Source organism: Microtus pennsylvanicus, chromosome Y, assembly GCF_037038515.1.
Source record: "Microtus pennsylvanicus isolate mMicPen1 chromosome Y, mMicPen1.hap1, whole genome shotgun sequence".
NCBI classification, from domain to species: Eukaryota; Metazoa; Chordata; class Mammalia; order Rodentia; family Cricetidae; genus Microtus; species Microtus pennsylvanicus.
This window is the reverse complement of record NC_134602.1, coordinates 41,680,510-41,697,238: the sequence shown is the minus strand read 5'-3', so window position 1 is coordinate 41,697,238 and position 16,729 is coordinate 41,680,510. Positions and strand designations below refer to the sequence as shown.

General features: G+C 35.5%; 1 protein-coding gene across 7 annotated transcripts in view; it reads left to right on the top strand.

Moving 5' to 3' along the window:
- The window catches only part of LOC142841994 (histone demethylase UTY), a 159,358-nt gene that overhangs the window by 60,742 nt on the left and 81,887 nt on the right, over window positions 1-16,729 (top strand). For 6 of the 7 annotated variants that reach the window (XM_075958977.1, XM_075958974.1, XM_075958979.1 and 3 more), the window contains 3 exons: window positions 4,041-4,134; window positions 5,546-5,672; window positions 13,923-14,021. In XM_075958977.1, the coding sequence (XP_075815092.1) occupies window positions 4,041-4,134; window positions 5,546-5,672; window positions 13,923-14,021 (320 nt within the window). The remainder of the gene's footprint in view (window positions 1-4,040; window positions 4,135-5,545; window positions 5,673-13,922; window positions 14,022-16,729) is intronic. The other variant, XM_075958975.1, reaches the window with a different exon arrangement.

Below are 16,729 nucleotides of genomic sequence, written 5' to 3'. Positions count from 1 at the left end.
TCTTTTATGTATGTGTGTGCTTTGATATAAGGGGCATAGATATTCAGGATTGAGACTTCATCCTGATGAATTGTTCCTGTTATGAGTATAAAATGTCCCTCTCCATCTCTTCTGATTGATTTAAGTTAGAAGTCAACTTTGTCAGAGATTAGTATGGCCACACCTGCTTGTTTCTTAGGTCCATTTGCTTGATAGGCCTTTTCCCAGCCCTTTACTCTGAGTAGGTGCCTCTCTTTGTGGTTGAGGTGTGTTTCTTGTAAACAGTAGAATGTTGGATCCTGTTTTCTTATCCAATCTCTTAGCCTGTGCCTTTTTATAGGTGAGTTGAGTCCATTGACATTAAGTGATATTAATGACCAGTGGTTGTTAACTCTGGTCACTTTTTTAGTAGTAGGGTTTGTGTGTTTCCCTTCTTTGAGTTGCGTTGGTGAAGGGTCTCTAGATGTCTGAGTTATTGTGGTCATTGTTGGACTCCTTGGTTAGTGATTTTCCTTCAATTACTTTCTGTAAGGCTGGATTTGTGGCTGCGTATTGTTTCAATTTGTTTTTATCCTGGAAAATTTTATTTTCTCCATTTATAGTGAATGAAAGCTTGGCTGGGTATAGTAATCTGGGCTTGCATCCATGGTCTCTCAGTTTCTGCAGTACATCTATCCAGGACCTTCTGGCTTTCATGGTTTCCATGGAGAAGTCAGATATAAGTCTGATAGGTTTACCTTTATAAGTAATTTGGCCTTTTTCCTTTGCAGCTCTTAATATTCTTTCCTTATTCTGTATGCTTTGTGTTTTGATAATTATATGGCGAGGGGATGTTTTTTTTTTGATCCAGCCTTTTCGGTGTTCTGTATGCTTCTTGCACCTTCATAGTACATCCTTCCATAGGTTGGGAAAGTTTTCTTCTATAATTTTAGTAAATATATTTTCTGGACCATTGAGCTGCATTTCTTCTCTTTCTTCTACTCCTATTATTCTTAGGTTTGGTCTTTTTATTGTGTCCCATATTTCCTGAATGTTTTGTGATGAGAGTTTGTTGGACTTGCTGTTTTCTTTCATCAGTTTGTTTATTTTCTCTATGGTATCTTCAGATTCTGAGAGTCTTTCTTGTATCTCTTGTATTCTGCTGGTTATGCTTGTTAATGTAGTCTCTATTCGTTTACCTAGATTTTCCATGTCCAGCCGGCCCTTTGTTTGTGTTTTCTTCTTTGCCTCCATTTCAGTTTTCAAGTCTTGAACTGTTTCCATTATCTGCTTGATTGTTTTTCCTTGGTTTTCTAGGGTATCATTCATTGATTTATTCAATTTGTCAAACTTTCTGGTATATTTCTCATCCATTTTTATAAGGGCGTTTTTTACATGCTGTTTATGGGCCTCTATCACTTTCATGAAGTCAATCTTTTCTACTTCTTCTTGATTAAGGTGTTCATGTCCTCCCGTTGTGAGGTCTCTGGTTTCTGGTTGCTTTATGCTGCTTTTCAGCTTGTTGGGCGAATTCTTGCCTTGGCGTCTGCCCATCTCTTCTTCCAAATGCTCCCGTATGGATCTTCTTTTACTCTGTCAGGTCTCCTTGTGTACTCAATGCTGGCTCTCCCCAATGTTGGCCCTCCTGGCACTGAGAGAGATCAGGCCTCCATGCCCAACACTGGCTCTCCTGGCGCCGAGAGTTCAGGCCTCCTTGCTGGTTGGGCAGCTCGCAAACAAAGCGCCTACCCTGCTTGGTGCAGGCAGGCCATAGAAAGAAACTCCAGCCCGCTTGGGTGCCCGGAGGATTCGGACCCAGTGCCCACGAGAGATCAGGCCTCCATGCTGGTTGGGCAGCTCGCAAACCTATTTCTTAATTTTTATTTTATTTATTGTTATTTATTTACTCATTCATCAGATATTTCAAGTATATCCCCTTCCTTAACGATATTTGTAGCATCCTCAACAGCTATCAATTTGTTGGTACACTGTTACTGTTACTGGTAAAATTTCACTGACATATCACTATATTTTGTTGCCCATAGTTTACATTAGAATTTATTCCTGTTGTGGGATATTTTTGTAAGTTTAATCAAATGAATGCACCCTTAATGCTACATTGACAAATGGGTTCATGTCCTAAGTCTTTTTGCCGCTCACTCTTCTTTTCTTCAACGTTTGACAGTGTTGTATTTTAGAGACAGATCATCACAGATGTGGAATTAGAGTATATAGACTTTTAATAATATTTTCTTCTTTTTCTTATGGTTGTCAGCTCAGTAATGGTCTGTGTAGCACAGACTTTCTCTCAAATATGTAATTTAGAATGGCTACTTGTCTCTCCAGTACTGGGATCTGAGCCATAATGCTCAGCTTAGCCTCTTTGCTTACCCTATGCCTTTAATCCGCATTAGTTCATGATTTAATGACATATTTTTTTTATGTGGTGATTTCTTCATATGAAGGTACTATACTATTTTGCCTTTTTCCTAGAAATAATACAGGTTCTGCTGTTGTGCTTCTTTGACACTATTTTATGTCAGTAAGATCTTGTCTATTCTAATACATATATGTAGACTATGATCCTAATTTGAAGTTCTATGATGTCAGGGGGTTAAGTTCTTACTGATGAATAGGGTGAGCTCTTTATATATTTTAGATAATAATTATCTGTTTCACAAATGTTTACGGGAGTGTCTTTTTTAAATATACTGATTTTCATTTTTGCATAGGAAAATTCTTAAATTTAATGAAGGTTATCTTATTCTTCAATTATTGAGTGTACCTTTGGTTTTGCATTTACTCGAAGAAGTGGACAGGAAGTCCTTTTTATTTTTTTAAAGATAGAAGATGTAACAGTTCTTAGGTGTTAGAAAAAATACTGTTCAGTGTTCAGTTCTCATATGTGATTTAAAATCTCATGTGAGAAAACACATGGAGAAAGTTTATGTATTTACAGTCATAAAAGTACTATCTACATATGATTTCATATATTACTTCTGAAAATGTAAAGAAAGAATTAGTGTTATTTGTAATAAAGATAAAGACGTAAAAAGGAACTTTGCTCTGGATGTATTTATAGCTGCCCACAGCCTGAATATCGTCTCCACCAAAATAATCATTATTTTTATATTTATATATTTAATTTTTATATATTTATATCTACTTTGTCAGTTGGTCAGTTATTAATTATGTGTGCCTGTCCTAGAACCTACTCTGTATTCCTGGCTTGCCTTGTACCCACAGAGATCTGCCTCTGCTTGGTATCAAAGGCATGTGCTAAATATGCTAAATATACCCAGTCTCAAAAAAAAAAAAAGAAGAAAGAGAGAAAGAAAGTTTTCTATAGATGTAAAAATTATATCCGTGAAAAATATATTAATATCAGTAAAAATACCCTAATTTTTTCTTCCTCCATAGTATTTTTCTAGAGTGTTTTTAGAATATATATTTAAATTTTGTATTAATATTTATGTTATATTGTTGCTTTTCCAGACATTGTTTGCAACGATAACACTTTTTATTGCTAATAATTTTTTGTCTTTTAAACTGTTTACAGACCAAAATTGTCATATAATATAATCTAGACATGAATTAAAGTATATGATGAGATATGTATTTATTATATGCAAACACTTATTTTATATGAGGGACTTTTAGCTTTTAAAATCTCTAGATTTATTTATTAATTTATTCACTTATTTACGTATTTATTTATTGAGTTTTCAAGACAGGGTTTCTCTGTAGCTTTGGAGCCTGTCCTGAAACTAGCTTTGTAAACCAGGCTGGCCTTGAACTCATAGGGATCCTCCTGCCTCTTTCTTTCGAGTGTTGGGCTTAATGGCATGCACCACCACTGCCTGGCTAAGAACTGTAGATTTTTATATCTCTATGGTTTCTGGAAGAAGTTTTGTAGCTATTAAAGGATGAGTTTATGTTGTTCTAATTTTAAACATTTTCTGTTTTCTTTTTAGTGTATAAAATGTTATAGCCATTAGTTTACTTTTAAAATAGGAATATTTATACTAAATTAAGTATTTTTCTTTTTTCTCTAAATACCTGTTTTCCCTTTTGTTTCTTAGCAGAAATACCATTTTGCAAAAGAAGCCTATGAACAACTTTTACAAATTGAAAGCCTTCCATCTCAAGTAAAAGCAACTATATTGCAACAGTTAGGTACATAGAAACTTAACTTCTATCATACTTTATATCAATTTATAAAGTTTTAATAAGTCTAACAAAATATCTCTTTGCTGATCATTTTCCTTCAGATATTTGTGTTCTAGGATTAAATATAATGTCATGGATATTTCTTATTATTTCTTTTATGAATACTTTGCTACTTTTGATCTAGTAGACTTTTATTTTTTGTTGAGCTCCTTGCATATCGTCATGCTTTTAAATACAACTCTTTACTGATCCCTCTTCCCTCCCTTCATTTCTTTCTTTTTTTCAAGACAAGGTTTCTCTGTATAGCCCTGACTGTCCTGGAACTAGCTTTGTAGACCAATCTGGTCAGCAATTCATAAATCTACCTTTTTCTGCCTCCCAACACTAGGGCGCTGGCTAATAATGTATCTATTTTATTTTATTTTATTTTTTGTGTTTTTTCGAGGGTTTCTCTGTAGCTTTTGTTCCTGTCCTGTAACTAGCTCTAGTAGACCAGGCTGGCCTTGAACTCTCAGAGATCTGCTTGCCTCTGCCTGGGATTAAAGTGCTGGGATTAAAGGCGTGCGCCACCACTGCCCAAAGACATCTCTTTCTTTTTATATATATATATATTTATTTATTTATTATGCATACAATATTCTCTCTGTGTGCATGTCTGAAGGCCAGAAGAGGGCACCAGACCTCTTTACAGATGGTTGTGAGCCACCCTGTACTTGCTGGGAATTGAACTCTGGACCTTTGGAAGAACAGGCAATGCTCTTAACCACTGAGCCATCTCTCCAGCCCCTTATCTCTTTCATTTAAAGTCTTACTAGTGTCTCGCAATAATGAATGAGGGGATGACAGGACTTGAATACTTCCCACACTTGTTTTTTGGTTTTTTAATAATGGTGTTGATGAAGTGACAGTTTCTATACAACTATAATTTTAAATTGTTTAATTAGTTTTAATATAATTGTTCACAAGTTATAAGATATCTAATTCTATAATTTCTTCAAGAATTTTTATGGTTTTAAAATACAGACAAAAGAATCTCTTTGAAAATAATATGAAACAATATCTGTTTCCTCTGTAAATGTTGTATATTTTATAGTAATTTAGTAAAGCTTGTTATCTCGTTTGTATTACATTTTGTATTGTGGATAAAGTTTTTCTGTTTGGTCCGAACAGGTGTTCAAAAGTTTTTGTTGACCTACTAGTGGCATGAATATTTTTTACGGCACTATTGATTTGTTCTTTCAAAACACATACAGTTTGTTTTTTGGAGTTATGTTTTGATGAACCTTACCGATTGGTCTAGTCAAAACAAATAGTTGTTTTACTTGAATATTTGGCATACCTCAATCCATTATTTATTTTGCTATAATAGTCTTAAGCAATTGTGTCCCTGGCAATAATTGTAATTTGTAAATTATAGGTTGGATGCACCATAATATGGATCTAGTAGGAGACAAGGTCACCAAGGAAAGGTATGCTATTCAGTATCTCCAAAAGTCATTGGAGGAAGATCCTAATTCTGGCCAATCTTGGTATTTCCTTGGAAGGTAAGGCCAGATATTTGGACTCTCTATAGTTGGTTTACACTGTAAAACACTTGCATATTTATTATTTATACTTAATGATTTTAACTTTAATTATAATAACTACTAGGAGTTGAGATGGTAGTACTGAAATTCTTTTCTTTGAGACATTTTAATTTGTTCATTTTATTTTTTTCATATTATTTTCATATTATCATGTTCTGTTGGGTTCTTTGCTGGTTTTTAATTTATTTTCAAATGGTGTTTATTATGAATTCCAGAAATTTGCATATAGTTTTGAAATAAAATTTTATGTCGTTTTAAATTTAGTGTGGTGATTTTTTTCCCCATAATAATCAGGAAATACATTAATTACAGTTCAAAATTGGTATTCTACTTTAAGTATTTATAAAAATATTAAGACTGGCAAGATGGCTCAGAGGGTAAAAGAACTTGTTGTCCAGCCTGAGATCTTGTTCAGTTCTTCGGGCCCTTATGGTGGAGAGAAACAGAGAGTAGATGTATGAACAATATCTTCTAACTTTCAAACATAGTGCATGGCATATAATTATCCAGTTTTATACCCAAACATGCTACATAAATAAATGTAAAAATGGGAAAAAAAATGAAAGATTGTTTTAGAATATGGAAAGAATGTAGAAAATAGTTTTGACTCTTTAGTTAGTTTTAAAATTAAAGTAAATATTTTTATTAAGCATTGATAAAAATTAAATTTTCTGAATAGTTTCAATAGACTATTTTTGTTTTGGAGACAGAGTTGAACTGTGTAGTCCTGGGTGGCCTACATAGTTGTGTAGGATGGGCTGGCCTTGACCTCTCAGCAATCTGCCTGCCTGTAGCTCTGGAATTTTGGAATTAAAGTTGTGAATTGCCATGTCAAGTTTCCTTATTATATGTATATATGTGTACGTTTTTCTTTAAGCATTTTACAATATCATATTTCTCTGCTCTTTCCTCCCTCTATCATATTCAACATTCCTTTTTTTCCAATCTCTCCCACTGAAGTCCTCCATTAACCTCTGAAATTATTGCCTTCTATTTATTTATTATTATTACATGTAATTATATAATTATATAACTTATATACTTAAGTGTATAAATTAAAACCTCTGCATCCATTTTTATTGTATATTCTTTTAGAGCTGACCTTGTATTGTTAGAGTCATGTCCTTAGGAAAGGCTTCTTCTCCCACTCTCAGTAATAATTTGTTGCCTGTATTTCTTTGTCTAGGGTTGCGGTGTTGTGAGATTTTCTTGTCTGCCTTTCATCTTAGCATGTCTAATGATATTACTATTGCCTACATCTTGTTTAGGTGAGAGGTTTGCTCTCATTTTTAGAAGACACATTCGCAGAAACCAAGTTTTATACTGTGTTGCTTCATCGTCTTTCCATCTCCTTTTCTGCAGTGTTCCTGAACCCTATGCATATAAGTTGTTTTGAAGATATATCTTTGGGTCTGAGCACCTCACAATCCTTTGACTTTTTTGTCTCCATTTGCAATAATATAGAGAAACTTGGTTCATTAGCAGTAAGAGTTATACTTATTTACCTATCTCTAAATTTATAATGTAGTTAGTAATTATGCTACTTAGTAAATCATTTATGATTCATGACCTCACTAGTCCTGAGCATGATTTCCCACCTGTATAATGTGTCCTTATATTCAATTAGATAAGCTGTTGGCTACCACCAAGATATAACTATCATTATTGTATCTTTAGGGATCTCTTGCTATTTGGGATAATATTGTGCTTGTATTGCATTTTAGTGGGAAAATTAGACTGAGAACTAAGCATTTCTGGCTTTGTTATTGACAGTTAAATTGTTTAGGTGTTAAGTTTACTTTAAGTAAGATGATTAGGTTTGGTCTCTTGCAAACTTATATTGATTTTAATTTTTCTAGTGTATTTGAATTGTATACTATGTCCCATTTATTATGTCAGATATTTTCAATAGATTGGGTTGTATAGTCATTTTTGTGTTTCAAATGAGTGTTAGTTTTTGTTACTATATTTTCTTTAAATCAAGTAAAATATATGTATGTATATGTATATCTGTATGTGTGTGTGTCTATATACACTAGAAAACTTATATTGGGTAAATTTCCTGTTCAAAATTGATTAACAGAATTTTTGGTAACAAAATTTTAATGGAACTAATAACTTAATTTTGGTACTCATTGTTTTCTGTGCTTGTCCTTGGTGTATGAAATTGTGTAGTTAGTGTTTTCTAACTTTATGTAGTAATTTCTTTTAAAGAAAAGGCTGACTTCTTACTTTGTGCAGATTATATCATGTAAGATTACCCTAGAGGTCCCTAGACAGTTTTTACTAGAGCAAAAATATTTAATTATTGAACTTACATATCTACTCTTAGGCTTTAATCAAATGTTGTTACAAATGTGATTTATTTGAATCAAGGAGTCTTGTAAGGGAGTAAATAATAGAATACCAGCTAGGACCACTATACATACATAAATACATACATACATACATGTGTGTGTGTGTGTGCGCGCCAAAGTGGCCTCTGATATATGTGGATTCTAAAGGAAAGGTTAGTGTTTCATTGAATAATTAATTACACAATTCTTTATGTAAGAAATGTTGTATGTTTAGTAATTATGGAAGCTGATGAGCCTAGCAGTAGACAGTTAGTATATAATGCTACATTAAATGTCGTATTTGGAAATTGTGGTTGAAGTTAGTGGCTAAATTTAAAACTATCTTAAACGTATGTTGTAATAGGAGCGGAGGGCTGCATCCCTGGAACCCGGCCGCCCGCACGGCTATTTTATGCCCCGAAATAATTACACGGAAACTGTATTTTTTTAAATACTGCCTGGCCTCTTATTGGCTAGCTCTTACATATCGATTTAACCCATTTCTAATATCCCTGTAACACCACGAGGTGTCTTACCAGGGAAGATCTTAACCTGCGTCTGTGTCCCGGAGGAGAATCATGGCGACCCTTGACTCAGCTTCTTTCTCCCAGAATTCTGTTCTGTTTACTCATCTGTGTAGCACAGCTAGGTGCGCTTACCGGGAAGATTCTAGCCTACGTCCATCCTGGGTCGGAGCTTCATCACGTGTGTCTCAGAGAGCAGAGCTATCGCATCTGCCTGGGAGAGGGGAGCATGGCGTCTTTGAGAGGAGCTGCATGGTTTCTGAGCTCACTTCCTCTGCCTCCCAGCATTTTCTTCTGTTTACTCCTCCCACCAATGTTTTAACCTATGAGGCCAAGCAGTTTCTTTATTACTTAACCAATGAAATTAACACAAAACAGAAGACTCTCCCCCCATCAAACGTAGACCAGGCTGATTTGTTGTTTTATTGAGACCAGGCCTTGCTTTGTAACCCTTGACTGTCTTAAAACTCATTTTGTTGACTAGGCTGGCCTGAGACTCATACAGATCCAGCTATCTCTGCCTCCTGAGTGCTGGGATTAAAGATATTTTTTCACCACACCCTGCCAAGCGTTTTAATGTTGATAATTTTGATGAAGAGAGTGTCTAGAATAGTTTTCTGTTAAATGTTGGAGGTTAATTCCATTTTCTTGGGATTTGGCATTAAAAATCCATTTGTTTCTATAATAAGCTTTTATAAGTGTATCAGCCTTTTTTTTTTTGCTATGTAGAAATGAAAATGTTGTACTTAAGTAGTGCTTACTTCTCCAGGTATTTGTCTGATTAAATGGAATTTTCTTTTAAGATAATTAACTTAAATTTCTGTCATCATATATGATCTACCTAGTTTCTCAACATTTACATTGACACTACAATACTAAAATTTTTGCATTTCCTCACCAAATGATAGGTAATCTCTTCAGATGTCTTCATCATACATTTTTATATTTGTCATTATGCAAAATATAGCTGTTTTGTGCTTGTTTTTTTAAATTTTTTTAAAAATATTTATTTATTTATTTATTATGTATACAATATTTTTTGTCTTTATATATATATTTTTTTATTGAGAAAAGGAAAAAAGTTTCCCCCTCTTCCCAGCCTCCCATTTCCCTCCCCCTCCTCCCACCCTTCTCCCCCTTCCTCCACTCCTCTCCCTCTCCCTCTCCAGTCCAAAGAGCAGTCATGGTTCCCTGCCCTGTGGAAAGTCCAAGGTCCTCCCCCCTCCGTCCATGTCTAGGAAGGTGAACATCCAAACTGGCTAGGCTCCCACAAAGCCAGAACATGAAGTAGGATCAAAACCCCTTGCCATTGTCCTTGGCGTCTCATCAGCTCTCATTGTTCGCCATGTTCAGAGAGTCCAGTTTTATTCCATGCTTTTTCAGTCACAGTCCAGCTGGCCTTGGTGTGCTCCCAATAGATCAGCTCCACTGTCTCAGTGGGTGGGTGCACACCTCGTGGTCCTGACTTCTTTGCTCATCTTCTCCCTCCTTCTGCTCCTCATTGGGACCTTGGGAGCTCAGTCCAGTGCTCCAGTGTGGGTCTCTGTCTCTATCTCCATCCATCACCAGATGAAGGTTCTATGGCGATATTGAAGATATTCGTCAGTATTGCTATAGGATAGGGTCATTTCAGGTTCCCTATCCTCAGCTGCCCAAGGAACTAGCTGGGGACATCACCTTGGGCTCCTGGGAGCCACTCCAGGTTTAAGTCTCTTGCCCACCCTAAAGTGGCTCCCTTAACTAAGAATTGCGCTTCCGTGCTTCCCTATCCAGCCTTCCTTTATCCCAATCATCCTGTTTCCCCAAGTTCCCCCCATCCTCTCCTCCCTTTTCTCTCCCCATCTTCCCTTACCCCCAACCCACCCCACCCTCAAGATCCCACTTTCCTCCCCGGCAATTTTGTCTACTTCCCTTAGCCAAGAGGATAACTATATGTTTTTCCTTGGGTTCACCTTCTTATTTAGCTTCTTTAGGTTCACCAATTGTAGACTCCGTGTCCCTTATTTATGGCTAGAAACCAATTATGAATGAGTACATCCCATGTTCATCTTTTTGGGTCTGGGTTACCTCACTCAGGATAATGTTTTCTATTTCCGTCCATTTGCATGCAAAATTCGAGAAGTCATTGTTTTTTACCGCAGCATAGTACTCTAGTGTGAATATATTCCATACTTTCTTCATTCTTCCATTGAAGGACATCTAGGTTGTTTCCAGTTTCTGGCTATTACAAATAATGGTGCTATGAACATAGTTGAACAAATGCTTTTGTCATATGATCGGGCATCTCTTGGGTATATTCCCAAGAGTGGTATGGCTGGGTGCAGGGGTAGGTTGATTTTAATTAAGAATTTTATTTAATACAATCTTTTTTCATTTTACATAGCTATCCCCAGGCCAACTCCCTCCCCACCTCCCTTCTTACCCTTCCTCTCACTCCACCCCATATCTACTCCTCAGAAAGGGTAAGTCTTCCCACAGGGAGTCTACAAATTCTGACACTTCATTTCAAGACAAGATTAAGTCTCTCCCCCTGTATTAGGCTTTGCAAGGTATCCTTCCAAAGAAAATGTACCCCAAGACACCAGTTTAACCACTAGGGATAGATCCTGATCCAACTGCTAGTGGCCCTACAGATTGTCCAAGTCTCACCACATCTAATATCCACAAAATCATAGAAGAAAATTTTCCCAGCTTAGAGAAGGATATGCCTAGAAGATCCAAGAAGCTTACAGAACAGCAAATAGACTGGATCAGAAAAGAAAGTCACCTCACCATATAATAATCAAAACATTAAACAAACATGCAGAATAAAGAAAGAGTATTAAGCACTGCAAAAGAAGAAGGCCAAGTAACATATAAAGGCAGACTCATCAGAATTATACCTGGCTTCTCAGTGAAAATTCTGAAAACCAGAATGTCCTTCTTAGTTATGCTGCAGACATTAAGAGATTACAGCAAAACTTTAACATGTGGAGAAAATAAGATGTTCCATGACAAAACCATATTTAAACATTACCTGTCCACAAAGTCACTATGACGGAAGTACTAGAAGGTAAAGTCCAACCCAAGAAAGTTAACTGCACCCATGAAAACACAGGGAACAAGTAATCCCACTCATTACATTAACAAACCCCAAAGAAGGAAACACAAACACTAGCACCGAAAAATAAGAGGAATAAACAATCACTAATCATTAATGTTTTTTAATGTCAATGGTGTCAATTCACCTATAAAAACACACAGCCTAACAGAATGGACACAAAAACAGGAACCATCCTTCTGCTGCATACAAGAATTATGTCTCATCCTCAAGGACAAACATTACCTCATATTAAAGAGTTGAGAAAAGCTTTTCCAATCAAATGGACCTAAGAAGCAAGCAGATATAGCTAACCTAATATCTAACAAAATAAACTTTAAGAGATGGAGAAGAACACTTCATTCTCATCACAGGAAATTCCATCAAGATAAAGTCTAAATCCTCAATTCTATATCCCCTAAATACAAGAACACTGACATATGTAAAAGAAACACTACTAAAGCTGAAATTATAACCAAACTCCAAACACTAACAATAGGAGGAGAGTTCAATACCCCACTCTCACCAATGCACATGTCCACTAGACAGAAACTTATGAGATAAATGAGGACTTACAGATGTCATGACTCAAATGGACTTAATAGGAATCTACAAAATAATTTATTCACACACAGAAGAATATACCTTCTTCTCAGCACTTCATTGAACCTTCTCTAAAATTGAACACACACTTGGTCACAAAAGATTTCTCTTTCTCCTCAAATAAAATTGGAATAACTCTCTGTATCTTATCTAACCACTGTGGCTTAAAGGTAAATTTAATAGCAACACTAATCACAGAAAGTTTGCAAACTGATGTGTAATGCTTAAGTGAATCACCCCTGAGTCAAAGAAGAAATAAAGTTAGAAATTAAAGAGTTCCTAGAATTCAATGAAAATGAATGCACAGAATACCCAAACTTATGGGTTTGTGCTTGTTTTTAGCCTTCCTTTGTGTAACTTCTGTTCATCAACTCAATTATAAAAGCTCCAAATAAACTTTATAATATTAATTTTAGTTACACATTTTGGTAGTTTTTCACATCAAAATTATAATTTTGAAAACTGTCATGATTTTTTTGTTTTTGCTGCTTTTTAAAAAACTATCATTTTTCTCCTGAATTATGGTAAATTACTGCTGTCATCTAATCTTGTCTAAATTCTTTTACTAGTTCCTAGGATTTATTCTTATTTTTTTATGATCTTATTTTCTTACTTGAAATAGGTATCTTAGAGAGCATTCTTCTGTTTATCCAAGACTGTATTCATTTAAAACTTTTTGGTGCATACATTGCTAACATTCTTGAGCATTTTATGATGTATTTGTTTGTGTGTTCATGTGCATCCATGTGAACATGCACTGTGCTTGTGCTTGTAGAGGTGAGAGGTTAAAATCAAGTGTCTTCTATCTCTCCATATTGTACTTTCAGTTATTGGACCCTGGAACTCAATAATTAACATTAATTCCATGGAGGACCCACATTGTCTCTGTATGTTTCCATTACTGAATTTGTGATTACATCCTCTTTTTCTGGGTGATTTTTGCATTATTGCTGCAGATCTGAACTTTAGTCTACGTTTTTACATGGCCAAATTTTACTCTGCCAAATAAGCTATAACACCACCCTTTCTTTATAGTCTATTCAGGTACCTTGCCATGCCTCTTGCATTTTCGAAATAAATATCAGATTGATTAAAGTATATGACATATATGAATATAAACTTTTCATTCAGGAGCCTTGCCTGTTGTTAGTCAAAATACCAACATACTTTTAGTGTTTTGTGTCCTTCATCATTAATACTGTTTAGAATCTTTCTGTTTTCTGTCTCTTTCTTTCATTAAAAGAAGAAAGCCTTGTAAATTGATATTGATAGACTTATTTTCCTAAAGAAATAACATAAAATATAAAGAATATTTGATTGTTAAAGTTTCAAAAATTAAAATTAAATTTATTACAGAACTCAACAGGTGATTTTTTTAATTAACCTATTGTGCAACTTCTTAAGTACAGGTTTGTATCTTTAGCCCTTAAAGTAAAACATTGAAGAAAATTAGGTTGTTTCAGGAGAGTTCATTAACAAAATGTGTTTGCAGATCATTTAATTATAAAGTATATTTATATTAGAATTCTTATATATAAAACTATATCTATATAATGTCACATATTCATTATAGCTTGTTATCTTCCCCTGTTGGGATATGTCATTTTGGGAAACAAGATATTCATTGATGGAATTTAATTTATTTATAACTATTTTCTTTTTTCAGGTGCTATTCAAGTATTGGGAAAGTTCAGGATGCCTTTGTATCTTATAGGCAATCCATTGATAAATCAGAAGCAAGTGCAGACACGTGGTGTTCAATAGGGTAAGCCTATCTCCCTATCTCCTTCAATACACAAACAAATATTATCTCATAACATTTTTAAATTTATGTACATGATTCTTTTTTGTTCATATTTTTATTTAAACAAATTGGTTTTTATTTTACATACCACTCCCTTCTCTTGCTCTCTCCTCTTCTCATCCCCTACCTACTCCTTCAAGGGGATAAGGCCTTGGTGAATCCACGAGGTCTTTCATACCAATTTGAGGTAGGAGCAAGCATCTCCTTCCTCACCCTAACCCCAATCAAGGCTGTTTATCAGCAGCTGGCATCAGTTGTCTTGGTGGTGTCATGGAGATAAAAACTATATAGAATTGTGTTAAATTACCTGGCTCCTGCCAGTATCTCCTCCATGAAGTTAGACTATCAGGATGGCAATTAGTGTGGCGGATCTAGCTGCCAAAGCCGTGACTTTAATTTTAGCCATATTGCTTAGTAAATTAAAAACTTCATGTGATCAGTAAAAGATATTTATACAGTAAAGACACACTCTGACAAAAAAAATCTGTAAAAGGTTATAGTGTGGTTAAAAATATATGTAAGTTTGGGAGAAAAGAGAAGGATAGAGAAAGTCTTTTAAAAAAAGAAAGAAAAACATAGGTATGTGGCACATGCCTGTAATTGGGAGGCAGAGGCAGGTGAGATCAAGGGCAGCCTGGTCTACAGAGTGAGTTTCAGTATAGATAAAGACAGAGAGAGAAATTTTGTCTCAAAAAACTAAAATTAAAAATAAAAGAAATTGAGTTAAATGTAAAAACACGTAAAGATTGAAAATACCCAGAGTCTGGGTATCGTATGTTATTGTTGTTTTGAAGTGTTTGCTCAGGAAGGAGCAACAGCTTCTAAAAGACATTTGATTATAAGTGCTGCTGGATGAATCCAACTATATGTTTTGGAAATGCCTTGAATTCAAAATTTATTTCAAAAGGTTAGTTTGGTGAAGAGGTTTTGCTTTTGTTTTCTCAGGAATGATGTTTTGGATTCATTGCTCGTGGATGAAAAATCTGTGATAGGAATGAATGACCCAAATGATCCAAATTTCAGAGCACCTCTGTTCTAGTTTCCTCTGAGGTCTACATCTAAACAGTCTCAAGACTGCCGGCTGAGATGATCCGCCTCAAAGAATACTGTAATCAGGACTTGACCATAATGCTAAATTTTCTTGGGACTGTAAGATTATCAGCACCCCCAATTAGAAGGATGTAGCCTAGAAAAACTACTCATAAATTCCTGATAAATGGATGTTTGGTGGCAGAACCTCTTAAAAGAGCTACAAGGTTTTTATTTTTGCCACTAATGCTGAGTCAGGAAGCCTCTCTTAAAGGGGCTGTGGCTTGCCTCTAGAAAACAGCTCATATGAGAACATGCTTCTACCGAGAAGTCATGATTAACTCTGTTCTTTTATGTCTAGAGTCCTTTCGCAGTCTTCTCAGGTTTTATATGGATGAAGTTGAGCCACATTGGTGCCATTTGTAGCTGGAAGTTTCTGTCCTGTGTGGTCCTGCAGCTGTTCATCCCCTCCCAAAAAAAACCTGGTCATGTAGCTAAACATAGACAAGAATTTAATTTGTAATTAACTTAGGGCTAATTTAAGTTGTAACAACTAGTTAATAATAAGCCTAAGCTAAAAAGCCAATTAGTTTATTCTTAATAAATGCCTCTATGTGTCTGACTGGTGACTGCAGACTGCGCAGAATTCTCCTCATCTGGTTGTTCTGCTTGTACTTCCTGCCTGACCTCTGGAAAGCCAATACAAGTGACAAATCTTTACAGGGTACAAGATTGTTATTTCACAGAAGTTATTCTTTGATTTATGTCTAATATCCACTTAGTGAGTATATACATGTTTGTCTTTCTTTTTGGTGACAACACTTAGGATATTTTTGTGGTGGTGGTGGGTGTCACTCTTTTTTACTGTTGAGGAGCACTCCATTGTGTAAATGTGCTACTTTTTTTTTTTTAATCTATTCTGTGGTTGAAGGGCATCTAGGTTGTTTCTAGGTTCTGGCTACTGTGAATACTGCTGCTATGAACATGGCTGAGCAAATGTTCTTGTGGTATGATTGGAGGCACAAGATTCTTGAAAGACACGGTGCAGTAATATAAAATTAAAGTACTCAATTTTTCTTTACTTTTAGAAATATTTTATTTTATGTGTAAGTTATAATTTGCCTTCATGTATATTTAGGCACTACAGGCATGCTCTCAGAAACCAAAAGATGTTAGTTTATGGAACTGGAGCTACAGATTGTTGTGAACTACCATTTGGTTGCTGGGAATCAAACCCAGGTCCTCTTCAATAACAACCAATCCTTTTTCTTTTTTGTTTTCCTTTTTTTTTTTTTAAGAGAAAACAATCCAGTTCCTACTATTTCTTCCCTCCCCCCATGCCCTTTACCTTTCTTCCCACCCAACACCCATCCACTTCCCTGCAAGGCACCTTGCTTCCAGGAACTTCCAAGGCCCTTCCCACTGTATCCAGGCAGGACAAGGTATCCATTCACTCAGGCTAGCACCCCTCTCTCGAGTGCTTTTTTTTTCAACCCCTGCTTTTATCAACTTACTTACTGTGTGTGTGTGTGTGTGTGCGCGCGCGCGTGCCTGTGTGCTTGCTTGTGTGTGCCTTTCTGCCTGCCTAAATGTATGTATGTATACCATATGATTGCAGGTACCTGTGGAGGCTAGAAGAC